Source organism: Zosterops lateralis (assembly GCF_965231275.1).
Source record: "Zosterops lateralis genome assembly, chromosome: 2".
NCBI classification, from domain to species: domain Eukaryota; kingdom Metazoa; phylum Chordata; class Aves; order Passeriformes; family Zosteropidae; genus Zosterops; species Zosterops lateralis.
This window is the reverse complement of record NC_139763.1, coordinates 39,746,424-39,772,889: the sequence shown is the minus strand read 5'-3', so window position 1 is coordinate 39,772,889 and position 26,466 is coordinate 39,746,424. Positions and strand designations below refer to the sequence as shown.

Genomic DNA, 26,466 nt, shown 5'->3' with positions numbered 1-26,466 from the left:
GAGCTTTCCAGATGTCCAAGCACCCTCATGAGCACAAAATCTCATAGATCAAGTACTAGCAAATGGATCTGTTAGAACTTTAGAAGGTAAAATACTGTGGGTTTTTTTTCCCTGACTTCCCTGTTGTAGGAATAATTTGTTTTTTAATTAAACCTATCTGCGGATGATACTGGTTTTGTTAGGTGGGATTTTCAAGAATTAAAAAGTATTTGCCAAAAAGTGGATAGCATCCTCCATTTGAAATTCCTGGCATAAGATGTTCAGAATTTTTGTTAATGACCAGTTGAAATGAAGCAATAGGGGCTGGGCTGCAAGAAACTCTATATTCTGAAAAACAGCTCCACGCTGGGAAAACTACGAGTGTTTCGCTCAAAATTTTATCTGTAGCCTATCCATAACTTTTCTGGGCTCATAATTTTGGTTTTGGTTTGGTAGTTTGCTGCATATTGTCTGACTGGGAATATAGTCATGCCATAGCAGAAAAAATTGCAAGAAACATTGGCTGAGTGACAATCTGTGTGTTTTCTGTCTCCAGAAAAAAAGAAATGGTCTGCAGCTTTTAATTTCAGTAAATAAAGCCAGTATATAGTAGTTCAAGATAATTGTGTTTGAGGAGGTTGTGTATCTATTTATCTGATTGCCTTTGCCAGTTCAAATTAATTCTGACTTTGGGGGATATCTTTTTCATTTGTAAGCAAAGCAAAGGAGAGAAAAAAAAAAAAAAAAAAAAGCTTTTGGTCTGTTGCAGTTTCTTTGATTTTGTATTATTCCTTCTCTGCATTGCTCCCTCCCAGTAGCTTTGAGAGTCTTAGAGACCAGAAGATTTGTGGAAAATATTCTAAGATCTTGTTGTTGTCTAATAGTATCATTTAATAATATCTTTCAGTAATATATATTTTATGTTTTCTTGAGCTGCTTTATCCTTCTTGTAAATGTTGTTACCATTTTTATCTGCTAGTGCTCATCCATTGCAGGCTTAACGCAAAGCTGATTGTAACCCTATTGCATCTTACAATGAATACATCATTGATACCCAACTAAGTGGAAATAATTTTCTATGGCAAAGCAGAAGAATTTAAAGTCATATCACACTAACCTCTTGTAATTTACTGGGATTTGCAGGTTAAAATGATTATTTGTGAAATGACTGTGGCATAGCATACACAAAGATAGAGAGGAGAATCAAACACATTTTGTATGATTGTATACACCTTTCTATTTTTACATGTGTGCTTAAGCATTTTGTTTGTATATACATAGCATATGCAGTATAACGTACTGCAACCTGTGTGTGTAAAAATACATATAATATTTACGTAACACTCACACCCATTTGATGGCTTTGAGACTGCAGATGGATTTTTTGAAGTTGTGATTTTTTTTTCGGATTTGAGTTAGCTTGTTGCTTTCTCATAAGGAAAGAAAAATATACTTTTAACTCACATGATAGTAATGAAGTTAGTTTGAAGTTCTGAGCACTGAATCAAACAGAAAAGAAATTGGTTATATCTAAGGTTGCATAATTTATGTCAACAATGTAATTTTACTGTATTGACAGGTAAACACATCGAGATGTTTTGTCTTTGAACAAATGATAAATTTCCCTTGCCTTTTTGGTGTGAACCTCCTAGCAAATAATTTGCAATTTATTAGGAGAGCAAGGACAATGCATATAATTAGCTATTCTCTATTGTTACCCCTATTTGATTACTTTCCTGCTATCACATGCAATATGAAACCATCTATTATGAGGTATAGGATATGTAAATATCTAACTTTACAAGAGAAACTGGAGACTGGTCCTTTTTCAAAAGAGGTGGGAAATAAAAGAATAATTGTTAACCATGTCCTTTCATTTTCTTGAAAACATCAATTACATTTACAGATCCCAGAAACGCAAGCCTGCCAGTGGAACAGAAATAACTCTTTTCAGAAAAATCTAATCACATCTAATAGCTGAAATTTATTTACTGTAATTTGAAACATTAATTATGATAATGTTCTGATTTCTTTTGTAACACAGTTCTCAAAAGTCTGGCAGTTCTCTTTTTGGTCTTGCTGTACCATATGTTTTGTTGTTTTGTGACTTGGAGGATTTCTCCACCTTTCCTGCTTTTTTTTTTTTTTTTTTTAATACAACCATGATGGAAATTTCTTTTCCCCCTATGTCTCTTAACAATTTTCTTCACCTTCCCCATTATTGCCCCCGCCCCCCCCCCCAGATGTTAAGTTAAGAAATGGATTTTAGTGCTTTTACTGACTTCAAATGTGATCAACACTGAATGTAATGCATTGTATTTTGGATACAGCAAACAGTAGCAGTGAGGAACAGCTACAGTGATCCCAGTGTGCTTCAACAGTGTCAGGGCAGGAAAATGCTGCAGCTATCTCTATCTTTGTCTTATCTTGAAACTGAGGCTTTAGAAGGTGCCTTCTTTATATACATATTTATTTGGCTTTATTAAAGTGGATAATAAATTATTTTTGAAAGGGCTTGGTTTTTGCTACGTTAGCTTATTTGGCTGCAAGTAAGAGAAATCTGCGTGAGGAAATATTTTAATGATTTTCTTTTCAATTGTGAAAAGTAAGTCAAGCCGTCAAGATACCTGGCTTTACTCTGAAAGCCTTTAAAGAGAATGACAAAAGGGCTCTATTTTTCATTTTGTTTTGTTTTTTAAGTTGTGTTTTTCTGTGTGACAGGGAGATTAGCCAAAAAAATGGAATTTTTATTAGGACATGAAAAGGTCTCTAATGACCCTTGAAAGCAGACAAAAGGGTAGCACAATAAGTGACAGAACTCTAACGAGGGTGGAGGGCATTCCAGGAAAAAAAGAAATTAAATCCTTTAATTTTTTTCGGCTTACCATTTTCTGACAGCTTATCAAGTGGTTGGGACTTGTTTGTTTTGGCATGCTGTTCATTCATTGTAGGCAGCCGGTACTTTGTTCTTCTTTGTGGTTTCCAAAACCTGATTGTGTTTATCCTAGACTGTGGGAAAAGTGTATATTCCTGTTTCCTTTATGAAAGTAAACGTCAGGTTTTGTATGAAATTTTATTTCCCATATTTTCCATTCCATTAATCATTATTGTTGAAATATGTCAGGCTCTGGCACATCACCCTTTGTTTTCATATGATTGTACAGATTGCAATGTCAGTGCGTGACCTGTTAAGTCAAAAAATAAGCATGTTTGGGCTGTAGTAATTATTACTTCATAAAGTGTAGCTGAGGAACATGCACCATTAGTGAAAAGGGACCAGGATTTAATTTATTGCTATTAAAATTGTTTTGGGGGATATTGTTGTGTATCTCTTTCTCATTTGGTCTGGACAAGACAAGACTTAGGGGAGCCATGATAAGGGCTCTTCATATACGTGGAGGTAGCTGTAGAAAGGAAGGGAATAATCTGTGCTTCCTGTGTGTAATGAAAAAGATGAGAATTAATATGAGTAATACAGTTTGAAGTAGTAAGGGTTATTTTAATCAAATATTAGGAAAAAACTTCCTAATGGTACAGATGCAGAGCACTGGGATAAATTGTTTAGGGAGGCTGTGAAATTTTTTGCAATTGAAAGATTTTGAGGATAATTTGGAAACACACCATTTGGGAGTCACACTGGTGTGTTTTGATTCTGCTGGAAGTCTTAGGCTAGAAGATCTCTCAAGATTTATTTGCAGCCCTGTTCTTATGATTTTTTTGTCTTTAAAATGCTGAAGATTTCTGTGCAGTTCTTTGCAATAATAATTATCTTCTCAGATCTGTGCTTTAGTACGTTTATGTACAATTGGCATTGTGTAAAATGAGGGCTCTGTTCCTTGCATTGGGACTTATGTGGGCCATACATAGCTAAAATAGTAGGAACAAAATGTGAGAAAAAAACTTTTGACACTGAAGGAGAAAATGATTCACAGGAAGAAAGAATTCTTTATACATTTTGCATATTTAAATTATGTTTAATACGGTGTGAAACCAGTAATATATTTTCTCTTGCATTGTCTTGCGGCTTACTGACAATGTAATATTTGAAGACTCTAATAACTTCAATCAACTCCTGAACCACAGTAGGTGACCAGACATTTCGTAAGGTCATTTTTTTTTTCTGTTTTCAAAGTAGCATCATTGGAGGTTTGCATTTTAAAAAGAGATTAAAATGTCTCTCATTAGGAGAGAATGAAGAAAATACTAAATGTGAGTAACAGGAATACAGAATCACAGAGATGGCAGAAGACTCATTATTCATGACATTCGAGCACAAGGTTGCTCTGTGTTGTTCTTGGCCCTATTTGCCTTCATTGTCCTTCAAAAATAAATTTTATTGAATTGACTGAACTAAAACCAAAACCTGAGAAGTATAGTTTAGGCTTTTAGTACTTCTGTTGAAGGAAATTGTTTTATCTGTTGTATGTATAGATTTATGTATTCAATAATTTTTTGATTACTTTACAGTGATGTGACAAAGAAAATGGAATGGTTACAAATTTCGAGTTGCTTTAATCAATTCTTCCATTTGTGTTTTTCAGCGAATTTCTCGGAATGCCTCTGGAGAGACAAGCATTCAGTTTCTAGGCACAGTGGTAAGCATATAATAACTGTGTATTGAAAAGAGTTAAGTTGGTAGAAGAATATAATGTAAACAGAAAGTACCTAAATTGCGCTTCTGCTACATTTACATTTGTAGTGATGGGGATATTGTATCCCCAGTATTATATGTAAATATTCTGAGTTTAGCAGGTGAATGTAGGCCAACTAAAGCTAATTTCCAAGGCATAGTATCTGTGTTCTACCTTTCTGTTGATTCATATCTGCACCTATTTCATTTAGAAGGGATCTAAAAGTAACTGCTTGTAGATTTGTAAGCTTATTGCAATATACTGAGGTTTGGTGCACATCAGGATCAATCCCACTCATCCTCACATCAACTTTCTGATCTCTATTGCTTCACTGTATCACATATCCCTATATCCCAGAGTGCATATCTCAGTAACTGTCTTGGGAAAAACTGTTTAGTAATGCAAAGTGTTCTGTTCTTTTCTCACTCTAACCAGATTTGGTAGCTCTGTAGTTCTCTCGGATTCTGTTTGCTAGATAGAAGTATGTCTAAAATCCTAATCAGATTTTATATCATTAGACAGAATTTACTCTATAAAATTGTTCTGGGGAGCAGTCATGTATAATATACAAGTTTTGTGTTAGGTCATGGATGCTTATAAACATACATGTGATTGAAGCAACTTCCAGTTCTGGGATTTGCATGGTTAAAATGTAGCCATTGAATTTTTCCAAGTTCCATATGCATTTAAAAATAATTCTGAAAATGAAATAAAATCTAAGTATCCTCAAAAATAAGTTGTCCTGCTTGCTGCCAATAGATTTCACTGTAGTGATACAGTCAAAAGCCTGGGAATAAAACATTCCATTTAGAATTTAGTCCTAACATCTTTGTGTGCTATTTGTTTTGGACACAAGTGGATTAGGATTATATATGTTCATGCTTTCATTCTACTTGTGATTAGTTCTTCTGCAAGTCCTATGAAGCCATTATTGGTGAGGTGTAGCATGGTAAAGGTAAACTTAACAAGAATACTTTGCATTTATGTTTTTATCTTACATGTTTGTTTTTAGAAATGAAAAGTGCCCCTACTGTTTTTTACTTCTATAAATACATCTCTGTGTATGCATATTTATTTATTTGTCCTAATCACAAGCAGAGTAGCAGTAGCATAAAGACATAAAAATGAGGCTTTGTTCTGCACTGTATTTATGATGATACTTGGGTTCTGGAGTTGCAACCTGTGTATGTGAGATTGCTGCTAGGTGGCTGATCAGATAGTCTTTTTGTGAGAAGAAAATAATTACTCCAAGTAGATAAGATATAAGCACAAATGCAGCTTGATAATATTGACTAGATTTTAACTGATTTTTCTCTAAGTGGGTGCTGTAGTAGGGAAAAATCTGATTGTGTATTTAGTGACATTAAATATTAAAACTGTTGTTCAAATTAGATATGAAAATCTTTGTATTCTTTTGTTAGAAGTGCCCCAAAGTCTCACAGACCAGAACTCATGTTCTGGGCCTTGTGCAACAGGAAAAGATTATAAAAGAGGGAATAGAATTAATATGCTTTTAGCTTTTAAAAAAATGATGATGAAACAGCTAATGGATTGTAATATATGTTAGATCTTACTGACTGGCTCATGTGTGTTTATTGAATCCTAGTTATTTGGGGAAATCAAATATGTGATTACAACTAAAATTCTCAGGAGGGCTAAACAGAAAAGCCTTGAGTACTCTGAGATTTTTTTTTATTTAATATGAATTATGCACATCTTGCTGATCAAACCTAGAGAGAGAACTTCAGCAATCAGGGTAGAGAAACAGTAATAAAGCCTGCGTCCCAGGGTTTGTTCCAATACCAGTTTTCCCAGAGAATCCAATCTGTGCCTGTGCTTCTCTTGGTTCTTCTAGCCCAGTGTCCTGCTTCCCATAAGTCCTGCTTTTTCATTTGTCCTTCATTTGTTTAACTTCCTTGTACTGTTCTGATTCAAACTTAATATACTCAGTTTAGGTAATGGGGGAGGAAGATACAATGATATCCACTACAAATTGCTGCACATATAGATACACAGTCTGTATGTGCACATACACAAATGTAAACGTTCAAACAAAGAAAATGTTATCTTAATGAAGGCCCTAGAAATACATTTTAATTTCACCATTACTTATCTCTTATTAAACCCTTGCTAAATGCAGTTGACTTAGGAAGCGTTTGAAAGGAAAATTTAGCAGCAAAAGACTCTTGATTGCTCATTATTATTTTTATTATAAGGTATTGTTATCAACATAATAAACAGCTTGCAAAGTTACTTCTCTACTCTTTTTTCGTAGTAGCAAACATAAAAGATAACTCTGAGCATTCTGTGCTCCTTTTGATCAGGGCAAATGTTGATGGCACTCCAGTGGTACCAGGCAGCATGGTGCTATGGACTGTACAGACCACTGACCTGTCCAGCAGAATGTATTTTTAGAAACAGCTTGTAAGGAGCACAGCTTGTCTGGCTTGTCAGGAAGGCATCAGCTTCAATAAATGGCTTCACTTGGTTTTTGGACATTGGGCTGTAGAAACAACTCTACTGATGGATTTTGACAAAACACAAGCCCCTGCTTCAGCAAGGCAACTGACACTCTGAGAGGAAATGAAAGCTATGCTTCTCTATTAGAAATATCCTGGCTGTTCCAGTTAGTTAGGTGGAGGACAGAGAAGACTGCATTGCAGATGAAAGACAACAGTATAATATGAATTTTGCTGCATAACATATGGTAACGTCTGGACAGTGAGATGAATGTTTCTGTTAGTGTAGCAGCATATTTCTGTTATTTTAGAGAAGAATAGGAAAAATCATGTTGCTTTCTCCAGTGATATCATAGCTTTGAGTGCATACTGTTAGCATCACTTGGGGGTCTACATGGGTTTGTAATAATGCTTTTGTTTGTTTCTGATCAGGTGTAGAAATTCATTGCTACTTGAGCATTTCTCTGCTCTCCAAATTGTAGTGGCATTAGATAGCTTATTTTCTCCAAATCGTTTTTTGATAGAGGGTTGTGAGTTTCAGCTATGATAGGGACTCATGCTTTTGGAAGATGTACAAGGATGTTTCTGCCTGAGGAGCAAGAAACTTGTAGCTGTAAGAAATAGTTGTGGAATGGGAAATTACACTGGTTTAGTTTAATTTTCTTGTGAGGATAGCATTTTGAGTCCTGACTAAATTATTGCAGAGGAGATCCTGGGTTATTGCTGTAATTGAGATTTTGCATGAGTTTTTGCTCATTTGTCCCCTCTGATGAATGCCACTAGATGTGGTGTCCTGATGGAGTCCTGCTATTTTGCCACTTCACGCTAGATTTATTCCGATAGTGTATTTATAAATACCATTACCATAACAACAAGTAATCTGGTTGTACTATATATTGTACAAAGAAAAAGGAAGCAGGATAGTACATGATTCAGATTAATGTCTAAAACTATGCTGAAAAGCAAGAGTCTAGGAAATAAGACAGCAGTCCTTTATGGAGTGTCTCCTGTGTGTAGGCAGCTCACAGAAGTAGGTTTGTCAAAAATGTAGAATCACAGAATTGTTTAGATTGTAAAAAGATCTCCAGGATGATCAGTTCCAACCATTAACTCAGCATTGTCAAATCTACCACTAAACCATGCCCCCAAGTGCTATGTCTACATGTCTTTGAAATACCTTCAGAGACAGTGGACTGCACTGCTTTCCTGGGCAGCCTGTTCAATGTTTGACAACCTTTTCCATGAAGAAATTTTTCCAAATGTCTGATCTAAACATCCTCTGGTGCAGCTTGAGGCAGTTTTCTCTCATTGCTTGTTACCTGAGAGAAGAGACCAATTCTCCACTTGGCTACAATCTCCTTTCACGCATTTGTAGAGAGTGTGAAAGTCCCCCTGAGCCTGCTTTTGTCTAGGGTAAACCACCCCAGCTCCTTCAGCTGCTCCTCACAGAACTTGTTCTCCTGATGTAAAAATCATATAAAATAGATAGATAGAATCTATAGAAAACTACTAAGATCTATACACAGAGCCTCTGCTTCAGCCTCTGTAATTCAAAGAAATGGATGTTTGAGTACTCAGAAGACCCAAGTCCACCCTCCATTCCTCTTTCTAATTACTCTCTATTTTCTGTTGTGTCTCTTGTCTTTTCATTCCACCTTCTGTTCTCTTACGTGAGAGGAATGTTTTGGCCCACTGCTGGCCCCAGTCATTTGTTGGTTATTCAGGCTTCTCAGCTGGACTTCAGCAATGAAGTACGTCTGGGCAGGCAGCATTTAACACTGTGCAAGCATTAAACGTATTCTAGACTGTGTGTAGCATTTGAAATAAAGAAATTGTGTATGTTCAGGTAATGAACAGCCTGGCTCTATCATGTCTGTAATGCCACTGGCAGCTTTGGGCTGCAGGCCATGCTTGACTGTAGTGCTCTGCTGACCCAGTGGATCACTTTCTTTGAAAGAGACAGTCCCTATCCTCTGCTCATCGTTGGCTGCTTCTTTGATCTTCTCTAACATCACAGCAGAAATATAAACAGTTTTATTCTCTGAGGAAAATATACATGGCATACTGCTCAGTATATTACTTAACAATATAGGGGAACTCAATATAGGAACCCACATGGAACAGATTGGAATTAGTCTGGAAGAGTCACGCCATCTTTAGGTGCTTTTTGAGTTTGCTAGCACTGCTTTCTTGATTCATGCATCTCAGTGGAGATTTTTTCGTTGCAGATCGCCAATGTTTTGATTTACAAAATATTTGAAGTTTTGCTATGGTAGCTTATGCCTCTTTATGATTACTATTAGCCTGTTGATACTACTCACCCTTTTCTTCAGCCTTTTTGCAGACCCATTTAAAATAGTCCTGAGACCCACCACTGCAACCAGATATGCAAATTCCAGGTTGAGAATACTGGACTTAGGAAAAGTAGTCTCTGTCAAGTCCTGGCCATACTTTTTAGCATAGCTGACATATATTCTAGTGCAGTAGTAATCACAGTTAGTATTAATGAGTTTTGGATTTTAGCTTCTTCCAAATAGATTGGCAAAGGGAAATTCTGTATGCAATCAGGGTTACTAATTCTGTATCCTGTTCATGGCAGTTGGAAACGGAGGCCTTTATGTAAAGGCAATCCTCAAAATCTTCGCCTTTGCTCCTATCATACTGTATTTTCTTATTTCAGTTATGTATGTAAGGTAATCTGAGGAGCTACAGGCCAGTATACTAACTTTTCTCACTGTTGATTCTCTCTTCTGCTCTCTCTTGACATGGCTTATCTGCTTTTGCTTTAACAGCAAACTTCCAACTTTTTGTCCCATTGCTGAGGCTTACAAATTGTCCTGAAACCCTGCAGTTTGTGTATAATCTCATCAGCAGACAGCTTCCTCCTCCTTTTTTCCTTCTCCCTGCATTCTTATAAAGCTTTGGCTGTATGAGTCTGATTCAGCTCACAATGGCAAATGTTTAACAACCTGCTTCTTTCACCCTTAGAAATTGTAGTTCTTAACAAGTTCTTTTCTTTCTTTATGCTTTTCTTTCTATATGTGACACTTTTGAAATTAAATACTGAAGATTTATGCAGACTTTCAAACACTGGTTGAAGACCTGCAGAGGTTACAAAGGTGGTATTTATTGGAATATATAGAGTACTAACCACAAGAAAATAAATATAGGCCAGTAGGTGTTTATTTTGCAAACTAATGTCTTTTTAAAAAAGACAGTTTTTTTACTCTTCCTATTCACAAGCCTTAAGGTTAGGGTCCTGCTGATCTAAAGGGAATTGTATTGTTGTATAGGTTTTATTTTTCATCCATATTCAAAGGCACTGTGGACCACAGTGTTTCTAGTAGTAGAACTATCATCAGTGGCATTTCAGTAGTGCAAAAGGTGTCAACAGAAAAAACATGCAGTTGTTTCTGAAAACAGTAACTTCCTTTTGAATGTGGATGATGAGAATCCTGAGACTGGCAGCAAGGTACTGCAGTATTTGTATAAAGTGGGTAATTCACGCAACAAGGATTTCACTTGTGACAGTAGTGACCGTCATCAGGACTCAACAGTGAGAATTGTTCCAGTTCATGAGGTGTGAATGATCAGGTGCAGTCACACACCTACATATGCTGTTCATATTTCAATTCTCTTACATATTATTTGCATGTTTTAAAGCAGAAGGTATAGTGAATATATTAAAACTGTCCACTGGGGGTAAACTCAAAAACACCTGAGCGATCTAGAAATACAAGTGTTACCAAAAGCCATGTCCCTACAGTCAAGATAATCAGACTATTTTGGAAATCTTGCTCAGGATTCCTTTGGAAAGAGAAATAAGAAGGTGCTTGGAGTTATTTCTGAATTTCGCTCCTGTGACTTAAAAGAAACTAGAAGTGCCACAACTTCCCACAGAACAACTTCTTGTAGTCTTTGCTTGAGATCTCCTTAAACAAGAGGTAGTGGTGCTAAGGTGAAGCTGAAGATGATTCAGGTGCTTGTTGGATACCTAATTGGTTGCTACCAAATTTCCCTCAACTGGACTATGGATTTTGGTCTTGTTTCTGTAAAAGAGCCAGAAGACTTGTGAAAACATAGCTGTGGTACTTGTAGGTAGATGGACTTAGCTTTTCTTTGGTAATTTGGCTGAAATTGATCAGTTTAAATAGTGTATGTGGGTGCAAATTGGATAAGGAGTTGGGAATGGAGATTGAGAGGCAGAAATCTGCATTGCAAGCATTGTGTTCTTACAAAACCAGGATGGAATTAGATTATGGCATTTAAATTCAAATGTTTTGCTTTTTATTTATTCATTTTTTATCTTGGTATTTTATCTGTTGTCAATTAAAGTTCCAATTTGCAGAAGAAAAATACATGATGACATCACAAGTAGGTCAGGATTTCCATGAATGTCCTTAATGTTAGTGAATTCTGTACTGTGTGTGCTATCTGTAGTGTACTGGTCTTTGTTTATAATAAATGAGGCTCCTCATGCCTGAGAAATAAGCAGATTTGGAAAAATTAGGATTTTTGATTTTCCATACTTCATTTGACAAGTTTCTTTCTTACTGAGCTCAGTAACACATTAAGGACAAGAACTGAATTTGGCTGGTTAGCCTGTTACTTCTTGGAAGACAAGTGGACAGTTTTACCCAAAGGTGTAACTCAAATTATTTACTTTGGCAGACTATGATTTACCACTGAAATAATTATTAATTGCTTAATTTGACCGAAGAAGTGTTGGTGGGGCTCTTTTTAACTGTATCAAGACTGTTACCTCATAGTGAAGATGAGCATTTTCTTATGAAGATGTTTACTAAACATACATGTAGCCCATGTTTTTGAACAGTGTTTTGATGTCTTTAACTTTGGCATATATCCAAGAACTGTTGAGGAGGTATTAATTTATATGACTTCGAGGCTTAACCAGGAATCTTAATGAAACAAAGACATGATGAAGTTAGTAGAGATAATTTAAGTCTCTGAATGTAAATTTTAAATGACGTTTTTATTGATAATAAATATACTTTGTTTCTCATTAGTCTTCTAGGCTTCAGTGGTAATATCAGTAAAATAAACATGTTTTACAAAGATTTAACATTAAAAATGCTATTAATATGACCCTTGGTACACCAGCACAATTAGATTTCAAAGTGAGCATTTAGGATGTAACAGCGATTAATGACAACCATCGAAAACAATTTTGAACTCCATCAGTTTAACTCAGGAGGGTAAACTTAATATGATAATTTATCTAGTTGAATTGTATCAGCTTAGCAGGAAAGTATGCAAATATCTGACCCTTACCTAGAATCTAAATGGATGCTGTGCTGATAGATTTATCAGTTCCATTAAAGAACTTTAGGGAACTTTGGAATTTCAGCAATTGTTCCCTTGGAGGTTGAAAACCAAACCTGATCTCATACTGGGACCATTCTGGTCTGCATATTTCCATAATTTGCCTTTGCTACTAATATGACAGCAAGACGCAAATAACTGTTTCTAATAATATCAAATGGAGTTGTGGAGGACAGCATTTTAATGTAGTAAAAGACCTCCCCGTGGGGTTGTTATTGCCACTATAGAACAGCAGTTACACAGTTGCAACAATAGTCTCTTAATTGATTCGTTTAATTAGCAAGAGATGAAGCTTGTGCTGCATCTTGTCATCTGTTATCATGGGGGCGGCTACAGAGAGATTCTCTGCATTTGTCACTCTATACAGTCAGGTTTGAGCAGAGTAACAGGCATTGCACCTATAGAGGTGAGCATTGGTCAGAATATTTTGTGAGTGTGCTTTCACTCAGGTTTTCAGTGTGTGGACATGTCTGCATAAGAATCTGCATGGTCTCTGGGGGAGAATTTATGACAAAGCATTGTTTTACTGGGGGTAAATCTTAATCCAGCCATGCCAGGCATTTCTAACCTAAATATGCAAATCTAAGTATTACAGGAATGGTGGATTATTTGGGGCATCACTGTTGTAGACTAGATTTACTTGGAAGAAACAGGGTCAGATTAGTGAAACCAGCCATCTGCCTTGTGATTGCTTTTTCATGGCATTTTTGTCTCTAGACTAGATAAACAATGAGTTACATGAGCACATGGTCCATGGTAGGGAGCATGTGTAAAAGAGGGAGTTTTTTTTGTGGTTGGTTTTCCCCAGAGTAGTTATGAATACAGATACAGTGCTTTGCTTGTTTCTGGGAGATGAAGTAATTTTTAACTGAGTTTTATTTTATTTATGTTTTACGAGTATGTAAATAAATATATTTTAAAGACATGTAAATATATTTGGTGCTTCAGTTTCATTTTTCTCTTCTCCTTGGCTTAGCTTTGTCTTCTGTTCAAGGTTATTCTTCCTTATGGAAGGAAATATTTCTAGAGGAGGACAAGCTTCTTGTTAAATGCTAATTAAGAAAATGAAGGTTAAGTTGGCATACTTCCATTGTCATAACACTGACCTAAAATAAAGGATCTCTTACTAATCTGAAATAAATTAGAGGGGGAAGCAAGTAATTCTGTGCATGTGAAACACTTGAGATGTCTTCTCATGGTCTATTTTTTTAAATGACTGTGCTTTGGGGTTTTTTTTGTATGTTTGTTTTTGGCTTTCCACCTGTATGCTGTAGTGTTGGATGTGCTATCTTATTTTGGAATACAATGGTCCTGTCACTGTAGCAATATGCTGTCAGAGAAGGCATGCTTTTTAGGACAATTTAAGTGAAGATTTAGCCCACTTATCATTAAAGATCCCATGGTAATTTCCACAAGGTTCTGAGATTGCTTCATGTTCTGAGAGTCTTGGCCAAAGTCCACTTTGTGTAATTACCTTCTGTCTACACAAATCCCTATTGCAATTTTAGATGTGTTTGGTATTTTTCACTTCCTGTCCTAAATAGTGAAAATACTGCTACATACTGCTCATAATTACTGTGGGTTATAGCCTAGGTTCAAATAAAGAGATTACTTAGTGAATTTTGTGTTCCCATTATTAAAACTATAGAATATGTGACAAAAGATGAGTAAACAGTAGGATATAAAATAAATCCACAAACTGATGAAATAACTCTATTATTTTGACTGTTTCACTGCATTTTTTCAGTTTCTGAGCTAAAGTGTCTCTACTGCTAGTACCATCATTGAGGGAAAGACCAACTCTCAGACCATGTCAGAGGTCAAACTTAACAGACTGCATGATTCTTTGAAGCAGGTCAGAAATCAGTGTAGGGCTCTAAGTGCTGTTGTTGTATGCTCAGTTGACTTTTACGTGGATTTCACACATCTTTGTTCCCACAGCTCAAACCCTTGATTGTGTTAAGATACGTCTCTTAACTAAAACTGGTTTCAGTTCCTCTTTCTGCATGCTTTCATGAACTCCAGAATATAGGTTCAACCGTGCTGTCTTTAAAATGGTCCACTTCTGTGTTGCCTTGTTTGATAGAATTTATTGTATTCTACTTGAAGTTAGTGTTTTCATCACTAAAGCCTTATATTACTTTGTGGTATGCCATGTCAAATCTTTTTACAGATATTTCATTTCCTCTTTCTAGTAATCCTTTCTTTGTTTCTTCTGCCATATTTATCTTCTCCATCTTTTCTCAGATTGCTTCTCTTGTGTATTTCCTGTGTCAGACTCTTTTAGACACACTCCTATTTTGTTTTTTTTTTTATTTTTATTTTTCTCCCCCTCTCTAGAAAGATACATGGGTTGCAAAGAGAGATAATAGTTATTAATCTGACATTAACTTTCCTGTCTTTCTCTAAGTAGCATTTAGAAAAAAAATAACCTTTCGAAAAATTGCTATGCACCAGCAACTCATATAGCCACTACTATTAAAGCTACTACTTAACATATAAGTATTAGAGATGGAGGGGAATGGAAAGGACTCTTGTAACACAAAAAGTGTTCCTTTGTTTATTCATTTTCTTCATAGCATATAAAATCTATATTTTGAAGCACTTAAATTTTTCCCAGTTTAAAGCTCTCTGCAAATAACAAGGAAAATTATCATGCAAGAACACATGAACACAGTTTATTTCACTTTTTAATGCAACTTAAGTTTCACATAAATTCGATGTAAAGTACATTGAAAATTATGTGAATGATGTTTTTAAAAAGATTCTGTGCATCTCTGCTCACCTGAAGGACAGCAATCCATGCTGCTGCAAGCACTTAGCTGGTACAAGCTGGCAGTCTCCATCTTTGTTTCATTCATGCTATTTGGTATTTATAGTCCTTGCCCCCAGCAAGGCAAAGGAAGGTGAAGGACAGACCAGTGGTAGTAGGAAGTATCATGCTTTGTGTGACCATCTCCCAAACACCAGTCTTCTGTCTTGGAGAGGTGCCATGTTGGCAGGGTGCACAGGAAGTATTTGCATAGCAAATTGTGTTATGAGCAGCAGAACCACAACAAGGTTCTTCCTGCATCTAATGGTGTTTGACCGGGGGGAGGGAGAGAGAAAAGGGAGGTCAGGGCAATGAGGATGAAAAGGAAAGGCCCACACTATGGTAAGGACAGTGAAAACAAGCTGCCCCTGTGCCAAAGACCTTCAGCTTATGTGACAGAGCAGTGCTGAGTGGGCCACAGGAATGTTCAATCAAGGCCAAAAAGCCCTGTGGGTAGGAAAGCTGTGTTCAAGTCCTGTGTTTCCACTGTAACTCCTTCTCCTTCCTGCCTTAGAGAAACTTCTCTTGACATACCCTCAGAACCAATTTTCACTTGCTGCTTTCTTTGACATCAGCTTTTATATGAGGAAAAACAAAGATGGTTGAGTTTTAAAATACTTACATTTGTATTCTGTTACAAGTTCTTTGGGCGTTCCTTGTTTTTTTGTGAGGGTTTTCTGTTGTTTTGGTGGTTTTTTTCTCCCTAGGTTTGTCTTTTAGTTATAAAGGAGCTGCAGGGAAGCCCTCCCTTAGCCTTGCAAGTTCCAAGCCCTCTGTTAACATTTAACAAATACTCAGTGAGCAGAACAACCCAATGTGCTCGCTGTACCTAAGCCAGATCTGGACATTGCATCAAGAAGATCCCAGCTACGTTCTGACAGGCATTTGTTCCACAGCCTGATTTTGACACACTGACTGAGAACATGAACACGTGATAATGGAAAATAGCCTTGTTTATGGTATCAAATGGTGGCTTTTATGAGGCACAAACTGTACTCAGGTGTCCTGTAAAGCAAATTACAACTTTTGTGAAGTTACGAAGCGTCTCAAGATGATAGAGAGGCAGTGAATTTCTCCACACTTAAAGTCATGCTGCAGGCAAGATGGAAACACAGAACATTAATGTTTCCTAATTTATCTTCAGTAGCCAAATAGAATTGCAATGTTACTTGTGGAGTAACTGTACAAACATGCTTACCCCCAGAGAGGCCAGAGATGGCCTTACAGAATGTTTGAGTTTGAAGCAAACCCTCCACTCCTTCAAAACAGGGTCATTGAGAGCAGACTTGTCAGGGCTGTGTCCAATTGGCTTTTGAATATCTCTGTGAACTCCGTATCATGACATGTTCAGTAATTTGCAAATTCTTGACTGTCCCCAGGGCACTGGACAGTGACACAGAAGTGATACAGATAAAGAAAAAAATCAGGACAAGCAATTCCAGGTCTGTGGTAATGCTGAGTGGGAAAGAGAATAATCATGCTTTGCCAAAGCTTGTGTGACTGCACTGAGAATTATCCAGTTGAGGAGAAGCTCCATTTCTAATATGAAAAAAACTGAACACTTGTGGTGGAGACATAGGTATATAGCAGAATGCAGTAGTGGTATTATATTCAGGAGGAGTTTTCAAAAGCCCGTAACTGAATGATCCACCCTCGGTGGTTCATCTCCTGAGAACCCTGCATTAGCAGTGGTGAATTTTGAGTCCAAGACTGATCCATTTGTATTCTTTTCAGGTGGCTGTCAGCACTTCAGAAGTTCCTCCACCTTCATGCCAGTTCTTGAAGCATTTTTCAAACCCATGTGGTGTTTGTGGTGTTTTAGTTTTGGTCATGTGACAGTTGGCACTAATTGGTTCCAAAAGCATTTTCAGCATCATGAGACTGCTGGGAGGCCCCTCCAGCTGTAGAGAAAACAAACTGCTATTCTGCTTCTGATTTTCTGATTTTCTTCTTGCTGATTTGGTTTGTGGTTCACAAAGTCCACTTCTGTTCTGCTAGAATTATATTTGAACTGGCATCTGTAACATGACAGACGTAACAATTTACCTGAAACACCTCATCTGGAAAAGGATTATTCTCACTGACAGATGATCTTGTGTTGTTTGTGCAGCTTGTGTGCCTATGCTGGGTTGAGCATTTAGCCTCAAATTACTGACAACTCTTTTGAAACTGGGCACTGGCTGTTGAAGGATTTGGATGTGCTAGGGTTGGAGAGTAGGCACCCCAGTAGCTAGTTGTTGAGTGAAGGTAGGGGAGTCTGAGCCAAGCTGACTTCCTTGGGCTTGAAGGAAGCAGGGTGGACTCCTGTTACCACAGATTCCCTGCAGTGTCTTTCTGAGTAAGGAGAGAGGGAGAAACGGTGAGAAGACGTATTAAGACAACTACTTGAGGTTGTAGTGGAGATATTAGATTGTTGGAACTCATTTTCCGTATATAAATTTTGATGAGCAGAGTAAAAAAAGCATCTGAGGTGGAAGTCAGGCTGAGGGCTGTGATTTCCACCAGTTTTCATGTGTGACAGTGAGAGATGTCTAGCATGAGCAAGTCAGATGCTTGGTTTTATGCACAGACTTCAAACTGAATGGCGTATATTAGTTTTTGGCTTCACTACAGACTGTAATACTCTCCAGGCCATTGTGGCTTCTCAACAGCAGGAGACAGCAGCAGAGAAGTTCCCCTGCAGAAAAACTTTGTACAAATGCAGCTGCTTCCTAGGAAACTCCCTGCCACAAGCATGGTCAGCATAGGTCTAAAAGCCTTTGCAGTTATTGGAGTGGATGTTGCTCTCTTGTGTCTGAACTAGAGCCACCTCTCAATACCAAAGGATTTGTATGTGCCTGATAGCTCAGACCTAGATCCCCGGGTCTGAGCAAGCCAGTGCTGTGCAGCCCTCCTGAGCTCAGCCTGGAAGTGCTCATGTTTTGGTTTCGATCCATTTTTCATTTTGTTTCAGAATTTCCTTATGTAATATACAGCTAAGAGTGATTTTCAAGTACTTTGGCTTCAACACGGTTTTGTTTTCATAAAAGCACCCCCATGCTTTTATGTTTGAAGGCTCCATTAGTGTCCATAACAAAGAGAGAGTAACACAGATGGTAAACATTTTTACCACAGAACACCAGCAGTGAACACCATATCACTGATTTAGGAGCCTCTGTACTGTGCTTGCTCAGCTGTACATAATCACTCTCATTTCCTTCCCTTGCGTTTCTGGCCAGCTTAGGGAGACTTTCCTGACGTGCTCAGTGAAGTCTCCCTGATATTGCGGGGCTATTGCTCAGTTCTCGTGTGTGTCTCTTTGAGGAGCAAGAAGCTCCACACTGGAGCTGGTGTGAGCTTTTCACTGGCATGTTTTCTGGTTTTCAGAAATGTATTTTCACCAAATGTACAAGGCTAAAATTAAAATTCTTTTGTGTGAGGACAATATCTGCCTCAGCTGCCAGGCAGCCTTAGTGCATTTGAATGCCTCCCTGATACAAAAGATAATAAACCTTTGGGAACTGTGATTAGCCCTGCTAGGGTTTTGTGGGATAGTTGCCATGGTAGAAGCTAGTGAACATTTGGTACAAAGCAATAACATTCTTAAAGTTTCAATTTTCATTCTGGGAATGCTGATAGAAAGATGAATGCTATGAATAAGGGTTGTTGGTTCTCTGTAGTAGTTCAAATAAAACTGTAAAAAAGTAATTTGGTTTGGTGCAGCATTTTACCAAGCCAACTAGCTTGAGAGGTTCTTAAGTTCTCTTCCTTTTCACTTTTCTTTGTACAAACAAAATAGCAAATGTAGGCTCTGTCTATCAAAAATGCATGTAGCTTTTCTTTTGTACTTAGATGAGAGAGATAAAATCAAACTACAATTTCACATTAACATTCTGCTTGTAAAATAAAACAGTGTCCTTTGGGCCAGAGGAGTTTTTTTTTTTTTCAAAACAAGCATGCACTACAGTCTGTGTAGTGGCTCATTTCAGTGACTCGTTTACTGGTGTGCCTTTCATATCCAAATTCTTGGCTACAGACAAAGCATTCAAATACTTTTTGTCAGAAAAAGAAGATGAAAATTGTCTGAAACTGGAGCCAAGTTCACATTCTCTGGAGTACCATTTCAGCCTTTGGGAGGACCGTCTAGTGCAGAGTAACTGAAAACTCAAGCTAGGTTTGTTTGAACAATCTAAACTTAAAGAAGAGACAGCAAAACAAATACTTTTTAATTCTTGTGCTTTTTTTATATTTACACTGGCAGTGGTGTCTTCCTCAGATAAAACGTTTTGATATTAAGCAGTTCCTCTAATTTTACTGGGCTCTGTTTCTTTTTATGGTAACACACACTGTGCAGGAAGGTCATTATATGGGAGAAAAAAGCTGTCAGCATAAAAGAGAAAGTTAACATTGCACATGTCTTTGTTTATGGGGTTCTTGGAATGTGCTGTGACTTGAGCCAAATGATGGTTTAAACTGTTCTTTTTAATATGCTGGATGGTCCCTCCCTATGTTCTGCCAGTAACAGGTACTCCACCTTGCAAGTGCAAATTGTAAAATTATCTGTGAACTCATCTCAAATGTTTCTTCTGTATGTTGCTAGTACTTACTTTAGAAACCATTTAAATTTTTCGTAAAGACTGGGGGAATGTGGTCATGGTTGCCTTCAATTAACCCAACTGTGTGTGATGAGAACATTGACGTAAATAATTGAAACATGTATTGGTTGCATATGCAAAATCAATCTAGATTTGTGCCAGTCTGTGTTGCCTGATGACCGTACATCACAGGGAGCCTTGCAAACTGCATTGGTGGTTTTTTGGTTTTTGTCTCATTTAGTATTGCATTAACATCTGTGGCACAAATGGCCATTTATCACATGGTAGTTTTGTTTGAGTTCCAGAAGAAAGATGAAAGAAAATGCAGCTAGTCTACATTTTTTTTACTTCCATCCCCAACCAGTTTCATGTCTAAGGTTAAATGAGGGCAAAGGGGTAAAAACACTGAATAACTTTCAGGTTACACAAGCAGCAATAAATTCTTCAATTTTGTACCTTAATAAAAGAATAAAACCTTGTCTTTTCTAAGCCAGAACTACTCCCTTTGGTTTCATCTTGAAATCAGGTTTTCTCATAAAATGACATGAGGCTGATCAGATGTTAACCATCTTAAGGATTCCTGTTGAACTAGTCCTTCACAGGCATGAGGAAGAAGCCCTGCCTGTTGGCTTGGAACATGAGAGATCAAATCAACAATTAAAGGATAATAGTGAATTGGGAAGGAAAGGGAAGATGACTAGCCAGGAAGGATTAGCCTGAGTCAGGAACAAATTTCCTGAAATTACTCAAGCAGGTGCTTAAAGGGAGGTGGGTTATTCTCTTAAGAAGTGATTTTTCAGGAGTATGTGAGCCAGCTACAAGCAGGTCTGAGAGGCCATCAAGGAACAAATTCCATTGGGGAAGAGAAGGATACTGTCTCATAGGGTCAGAGAGAAGGCAGTGTACTCCTGAAAGATTATAAGATTTCTGCTCTTCCCCATGAGAGGCAGTGTGCATTGTTCTATAAAGGAGGTTAATGTGCTAGCTCACTGACCTTTTCCAGTGGGGAAAAAGGAGTGTTTAAAGAGCTAATATACATATTTTCAGTGCGATTTCTTTGTATAATATCAATAGATATTAAAATCAAGACTTACTGAAAGGAAAACCACAGGTGTAAACTGTGGCAAGTGTCACAGGGAAAACCAACATCTTTTATTAGACCAGCCAATGAGGTTGTGAGGAAAAAAGGCAGCACCTAAGTTCATAGCCTGTTCCTTGCTGCAGCTTCAGTGGGGAAGGGGAATGGTCCGAGATGTTCTCACAGGCTCCATCCCTGTACTTTGATGTTGGGAAGCTGGAACCAGAGAAATCAAATCAAACAAGGGCATGGGTGAGGCAAGGACTTGCAGTTTCTGCTCTGAACAGTTGGTGTGCCAACTGTCAGTGCAGTGGCAGCATTGTTTCATGAAATTGCCTGGCATTAACAGATATTATAGCTACCCATGTTTAGATATTCCAGCTACCTGTGTTTCTTTTTATTAAAATAGTCTCAGATGGATTTTGTGCGCTCAACTGTATTCACACCAGCCTCATGAATAAAAATGAGAATTTGGTTTTCTCATTTTCAATGTGTTTCATTACATTGGATTCCTTTACAAGCCAAGCTGGTATTTGTTTGGCTGAATTCATCTTGGAGTTATATGGGAATGGACACCTCAAATGCTAATATTTGATTTTTATACACACTATAACATCTGCACTAGTTTTTGTGGGGATTAGGATTCTATGGGCAGCGGTTTTGTTCAGGAGCAATTACATTAGTGTTCAGTAAACCTGAGATTGTATATTTTACTATTTATAAAATATTTTTCAAAGGATTGTGCATTAAACACTTCTTGCACTTAAAGGAAGAAAGCAGAGTTTATTTGGATGTCAGAGGTTTCACCAGACTGCTGTCTTCTGGTCTCAATCTAAAGAAAAGGAGGCAGACCTGCCTCCTAAATGGCAGACCAACCATCTAAAATTCCAGTGTATTTTATTGGACAAGGAAACTTTATGTTAAAAAAACATGTACTTTGAATGATTTCCAAAATATATTGTTGGATTCAAAGTTGTGAAATGTAATTGCTTTTACATCCTGACAGAGCCACAGGATCTGGAGTGGCTTAGGAATAGTGAAGACTGAAGGCCAGATTTTCAGAGGCAGCTTAGTCCCACTAAAATTAATGCATGTTAGGCACCTAAATGCCTTTGAAATCTGACTCTGAGCCCATAGTTTTTGTTGCTGCTAATACTTTGGACATTTCTTTATGCCAGCCCTTTGGTTCAACTCAAGGAACAGGAGAGGGATTTCCTGTGTCGGTCAGCAACGTGCTGTTTAGCACTGGAGCTAACCCCAAGCACAGGGCTGGGCAGTGCTGCTCTGGGACTCACTCTACATTCATATTACTCTAGTAGAAGTCAAAGTTTAATTGCTGATGCGACATTTGACTCCATTCTACAAATAAGTTCTGAAATAAGGAGGATGTCAAAGAACAATTTCCCCTTCCCCCCCCGCCCCCACTTTTTCTTTTTCTCCTGGGTTTCAGTGTTCTTCCCAAGACTTATTTTGAGACAGTAATATATATCCTAGCAACATGGACATCGCTGTTCTGAGCTTGTTGTGTAGTCATAGTTGTATGGGTAATAATACTATGCTGTCTTTAAAGGAAGGAGCAGCCTTAGAGAGTCAGGCTGGAAAATAGCTAAAAAGTGTAATTTTTTCCCCATCAAATTATAAACCTGTACTTTGCTTGCTGAAAGCACATAATGAGTAGAAAGTGAGCACTAATCTATTTGGCTCTGTCTGAACCTTCATATTTCTATTTATCTCAGTGGGAGTTTTTAATATTCTACTGATGTTATTTTATGTTTTGCTGACTTTCAGGTTGAGATATTGTCACTTAGAATCATGTTGACTGCCTAAATGTAAAATCAGACTTCATGAGAATTAATAAAATCATGCTATTATGGAGCTTGGAGATGGCACTAGCTGATATAAATGGTGTCCAAAAATGATGTAATGAGCTGGTTTTGCCATTATTTCAAGGTTCTTTTTCATACACTTGAAAGGATTTTGTGAAGGTATATGCATATTAAGGATCAGATTCTGCTTACATTACTGGGAGAGTATCTCTAATTGATCTAAGCAACAGTGCTAAACGCATGAATGAAACTTCTTTCGAGTTGCTACTTCATTAATTGCAAATTACTTTTGCCTGGTCCCCAGTTTGCCCTCTGATTTTCCCTGGATGCCCGCCTCCTCCCTACCACAGTTCCAGACTGTGGTTATTGAACATACAGTGGCTTTGCAGCTAATTCAGTGAGGACTGCAAAAAAGTTTTAAAGATGAGCAAAACTTGATGTAGAGTTTTGACACATGAGGACATGTCCCCACTGATGGTGATGTTGAGGTGTAGAATGTGCAGTGGTGAGGAATACAATATATGAGCTAAGTAATCTGCAGCTCTTATTGGCAGTTCCATGCATGGCTGGAAAATGCCTTTTAAAGTAACAGTAAAAAACCATTTTGTTTATAACCAAACTAGAAACACAAAAAAAGGAAAAAAATTACTTCAGCATTGTAAATTAAAAATACATTAAAATCTGCTATGTAAATACAACATTTAGTTATTTTGTAGTGAAACTTAACTGAATTATCTTGGAGAAATAATTGAAACCTTTTATTAATACCTTCATCTTATCCATCAAGTTCCTTATTCACTTTGTGCCTGTGCTGCCAGATGGTGAGTTGAAACCCAGGCTCAGATTTAAATGCTTGGTAGAAATGAGGCATATTATGGGGGAATTCGTGAATGAGATTCAATTCTTCTTGGAGGTGTGAAGACAAACAGTTGAAAGACTTTCAGTTTGGAAGAGTCCCGGGGAAACAAGAGCCTACAACCATCTCCTTCTCCTTTTGATCCAGTCTTAGTGAGTTTTGAAGTGAAGCAATTTCAGGGGAATTGCAGAGTTTTAATCTTATGGCTGGTTTAGAGATGACTCAAAATAAATCTGCAATTTGTCCAAACAACTTACGAGTCTTTTAAAAAGATTTAGGAATGGAACCACTGAAGTTGTCCATTCTGAGGAGTGACCCCAAACTATCAACTTCACCTTAGAGCTGAGGTTGCTGACACATTTAAGGCCCTTAGAAAAGTGATATAGTGGATGATTCATCATGGCCTTATCCTTGAATAAACTTAAAATACTGACATGCTTTTAGGAATTGAGATCTGTATAGACATTTTTACCTTAGTCCATCATTTAGCTGCATTTATTATTGCTTTTTTCCTGCTCAAAAGAGCTCATGTAAAGGAAAAGAGGACAAAGCCTCCAGTTCATGTACTGCTTTTCTGAGTAGTTTCCATGTGACTAAGGATTCATAAGTAATAGAATTATAAATGCCTAAGGAATCTTTCTTCATTTGTAACAGTTTATATTCAGAGCATTTCAATTCCATAGAAAGTCTGTAAAATCTCCAGCACATTATGAGTTTACACTCTGGTTTTCTCACCAGAGAGAATCCTTCTCCAAGTTCTCCAGTACTTCAGTGGTTGCCACAGGTACAAATTTTACAAGTGTGTGTCATTTGTCCATTTTCTTGCTCCTATATGCTTATCATAGAAGTAGTAATATGGCTAAAGGCAAGTTGACATCTTCCAATAGTAAGAAAAATGATTAAAGAATGGATTCTTTATTCTTCAAAAGTCGGGACTGTGGCATTGAATAAGCCCACCAAATTTCAGCTTAGGCTGGCACGAATACAAAATATTTATATGCAGCACAGATAAATTAAGGCCGGTTGGTGGTGGCAGACTTCAGGTGGGAGGCATCTATACCACTTCTATAGACAAGAAAGCATTTTAATGGAGACTAAAAAAAGCACACTGGAAGTTCTTATATGTGCTTTAAAAATTCTTTATAGGTGTTTCTGGAAGGTGGTTAAAGCACGGTGCTAATAACACCAAGGGCCTGGGTTCAATCACCTGGGTTTAATGATCCTTGTGAGCACCTTCCAACTTAGAATATTCTGTGATTCTGTGAAATGCAAAAATATATAATAGGAATATATTGTCAGATGGACAAATGTCTAAGAGATGAAGAAGAAGATTATTCAAAATTCTTAGTGCTTGGTTATCACTTGTACACATGCCAGGTTGTACTTGAAATCACAAGGCAGAACAAATTGAGAAAATGTGCCTACTCAAAGAAAAGTGGCTTGTTTTGCATGAAAAAAAGGCAAGGGTCTGCTCCTTAGGTAAGAAATTAGTCAGGAGTCTTGTGCTGTATTTTTGTGATTACATTTTCAGATGTGATAGATTCCTCTTGCATGTGTGCAAATCAGTGGAATTGCAAATTCTTCCATCTTTCAGGAATCTCGGGTACTGATAGTTCTCTACTGTTGCATAGTTAGACATATTTCTCTCACTAGAGAACTGTTAAAACCTTTTCTAATATGATTTTGTCTGCAGCTTGCCAGTGACATCTTTACTATGCAGGCATGCATGGTGGCCCAGTGGGAGTTTCAGTTCACTTCCGATTATTTCCCAGGCTTTGCCCAGGGAATTTCTCAGGCTCAGACAGTTCTGAGCAGTCGTTTCAGAGCACTCCTCTTCTTCACTGCACATCACTGCCAGATTTCCAAAGATGCAAATACAGCACAGTGTGTGACAGTTCTGTCTCTCTAGCTCAAATACATGTATTTGAAAAGGCAAGTCTGGTTTTGAAACTTCCAATGATAGTATAGTGATGCTATAGAGACAAATTAGTTCTTTCAACAACAGAGGGGGAGAGAGATGAATGTTTTAATCAGAAGAACAAAGAAAAAACACATGTATTCATTAGTAACAGGGTTAATGGGGAGAATTTACTTTTTTTAATTAAAAAATGAAAAATTAAGTCTTACTGTTGGCTTGTTTCTTTTTTAAATGATCTGTTTGCATCATTACTTATTAATCAATACTGTTTTTCTGTGCGCAAGGAACTTATTTATTGTATTTATATAACATTGCCTGATGAACAGGATGGCTGCTTACAGTGCAGTGATATTGAAGTAGTTTGAGTTATAAATATTTTTAATGATCCTGTTGTTGATGGATGGATTATTCCTCTCAGCAAAGGCGAAGGCTTACCCAAGTAGTTTAAGAGAACAATTTGAGTGTCAGTTTCACAAGTGAAAAAAAGCCAAAAAGGAAAAGGAAGCAATTCATTCACAACGGGACATGGTGCAGAGGAGGATAACCTGCCTTCAAAGATTTTTGTTTCGAGTATTATAATGTTTAATAAATAGTTTACTTCAAAGGGCTTTGCTGAAGAAAAAAAAATAAAATAAGCAGCTTTCCTGCTATTCTTGTTCACTGGTCCAGTGTTGCTATAAGTAGCTCATATCCTGTCCTCTGTGGTCTCAGGTGGTTAGCTTTTGTTTAGGAAACTGAAGCTTCAACCGAAAGAGCTGTGCCTACCAGTTAAATTATTAGGTAGTTGACAATATGTCTTGAAAATCAATGGAACTCATTGTGGAACTTGGCGGGGTGACTTTGGCAGGGGAGGAGGGGTCTTGGTATTATTTTGGGTGATGAGCAAAGGCAACAGATCAGATCAGGTAAAAATAGAAGTTGCTAAGAAAGGCATCCAAAATAGGTTCTTCACTTTCATCTGCCCCCACCACACTTTTTTTTTAAGCATTG

The 26,466-nt window shown here is 37.4% G+C and overlaps 1 protein-coding gene across 1 annotated transcript in view; it reads left to right on the top strand.

The window, feature by feature from the left end:
• PCCA (propionyl-CoA carboxylase subunit alpha) overlaps nt 1-26,466 on the top strand; it is a 273,215-nt gene that overhangs the window by 210,085 nt on the left and 36,664 nt on the right. Inside the window, exon 21 of the mRNA XM_083884834.1 lies at nt 4,521-4,574. Coding sequence (XP_083740960.1) covers nt 4,521-4,574 — 54 coding nt within the window. The remainder of the gene's footprint in view (nt 1-4,520; nt 4,575-26,466) is intronic.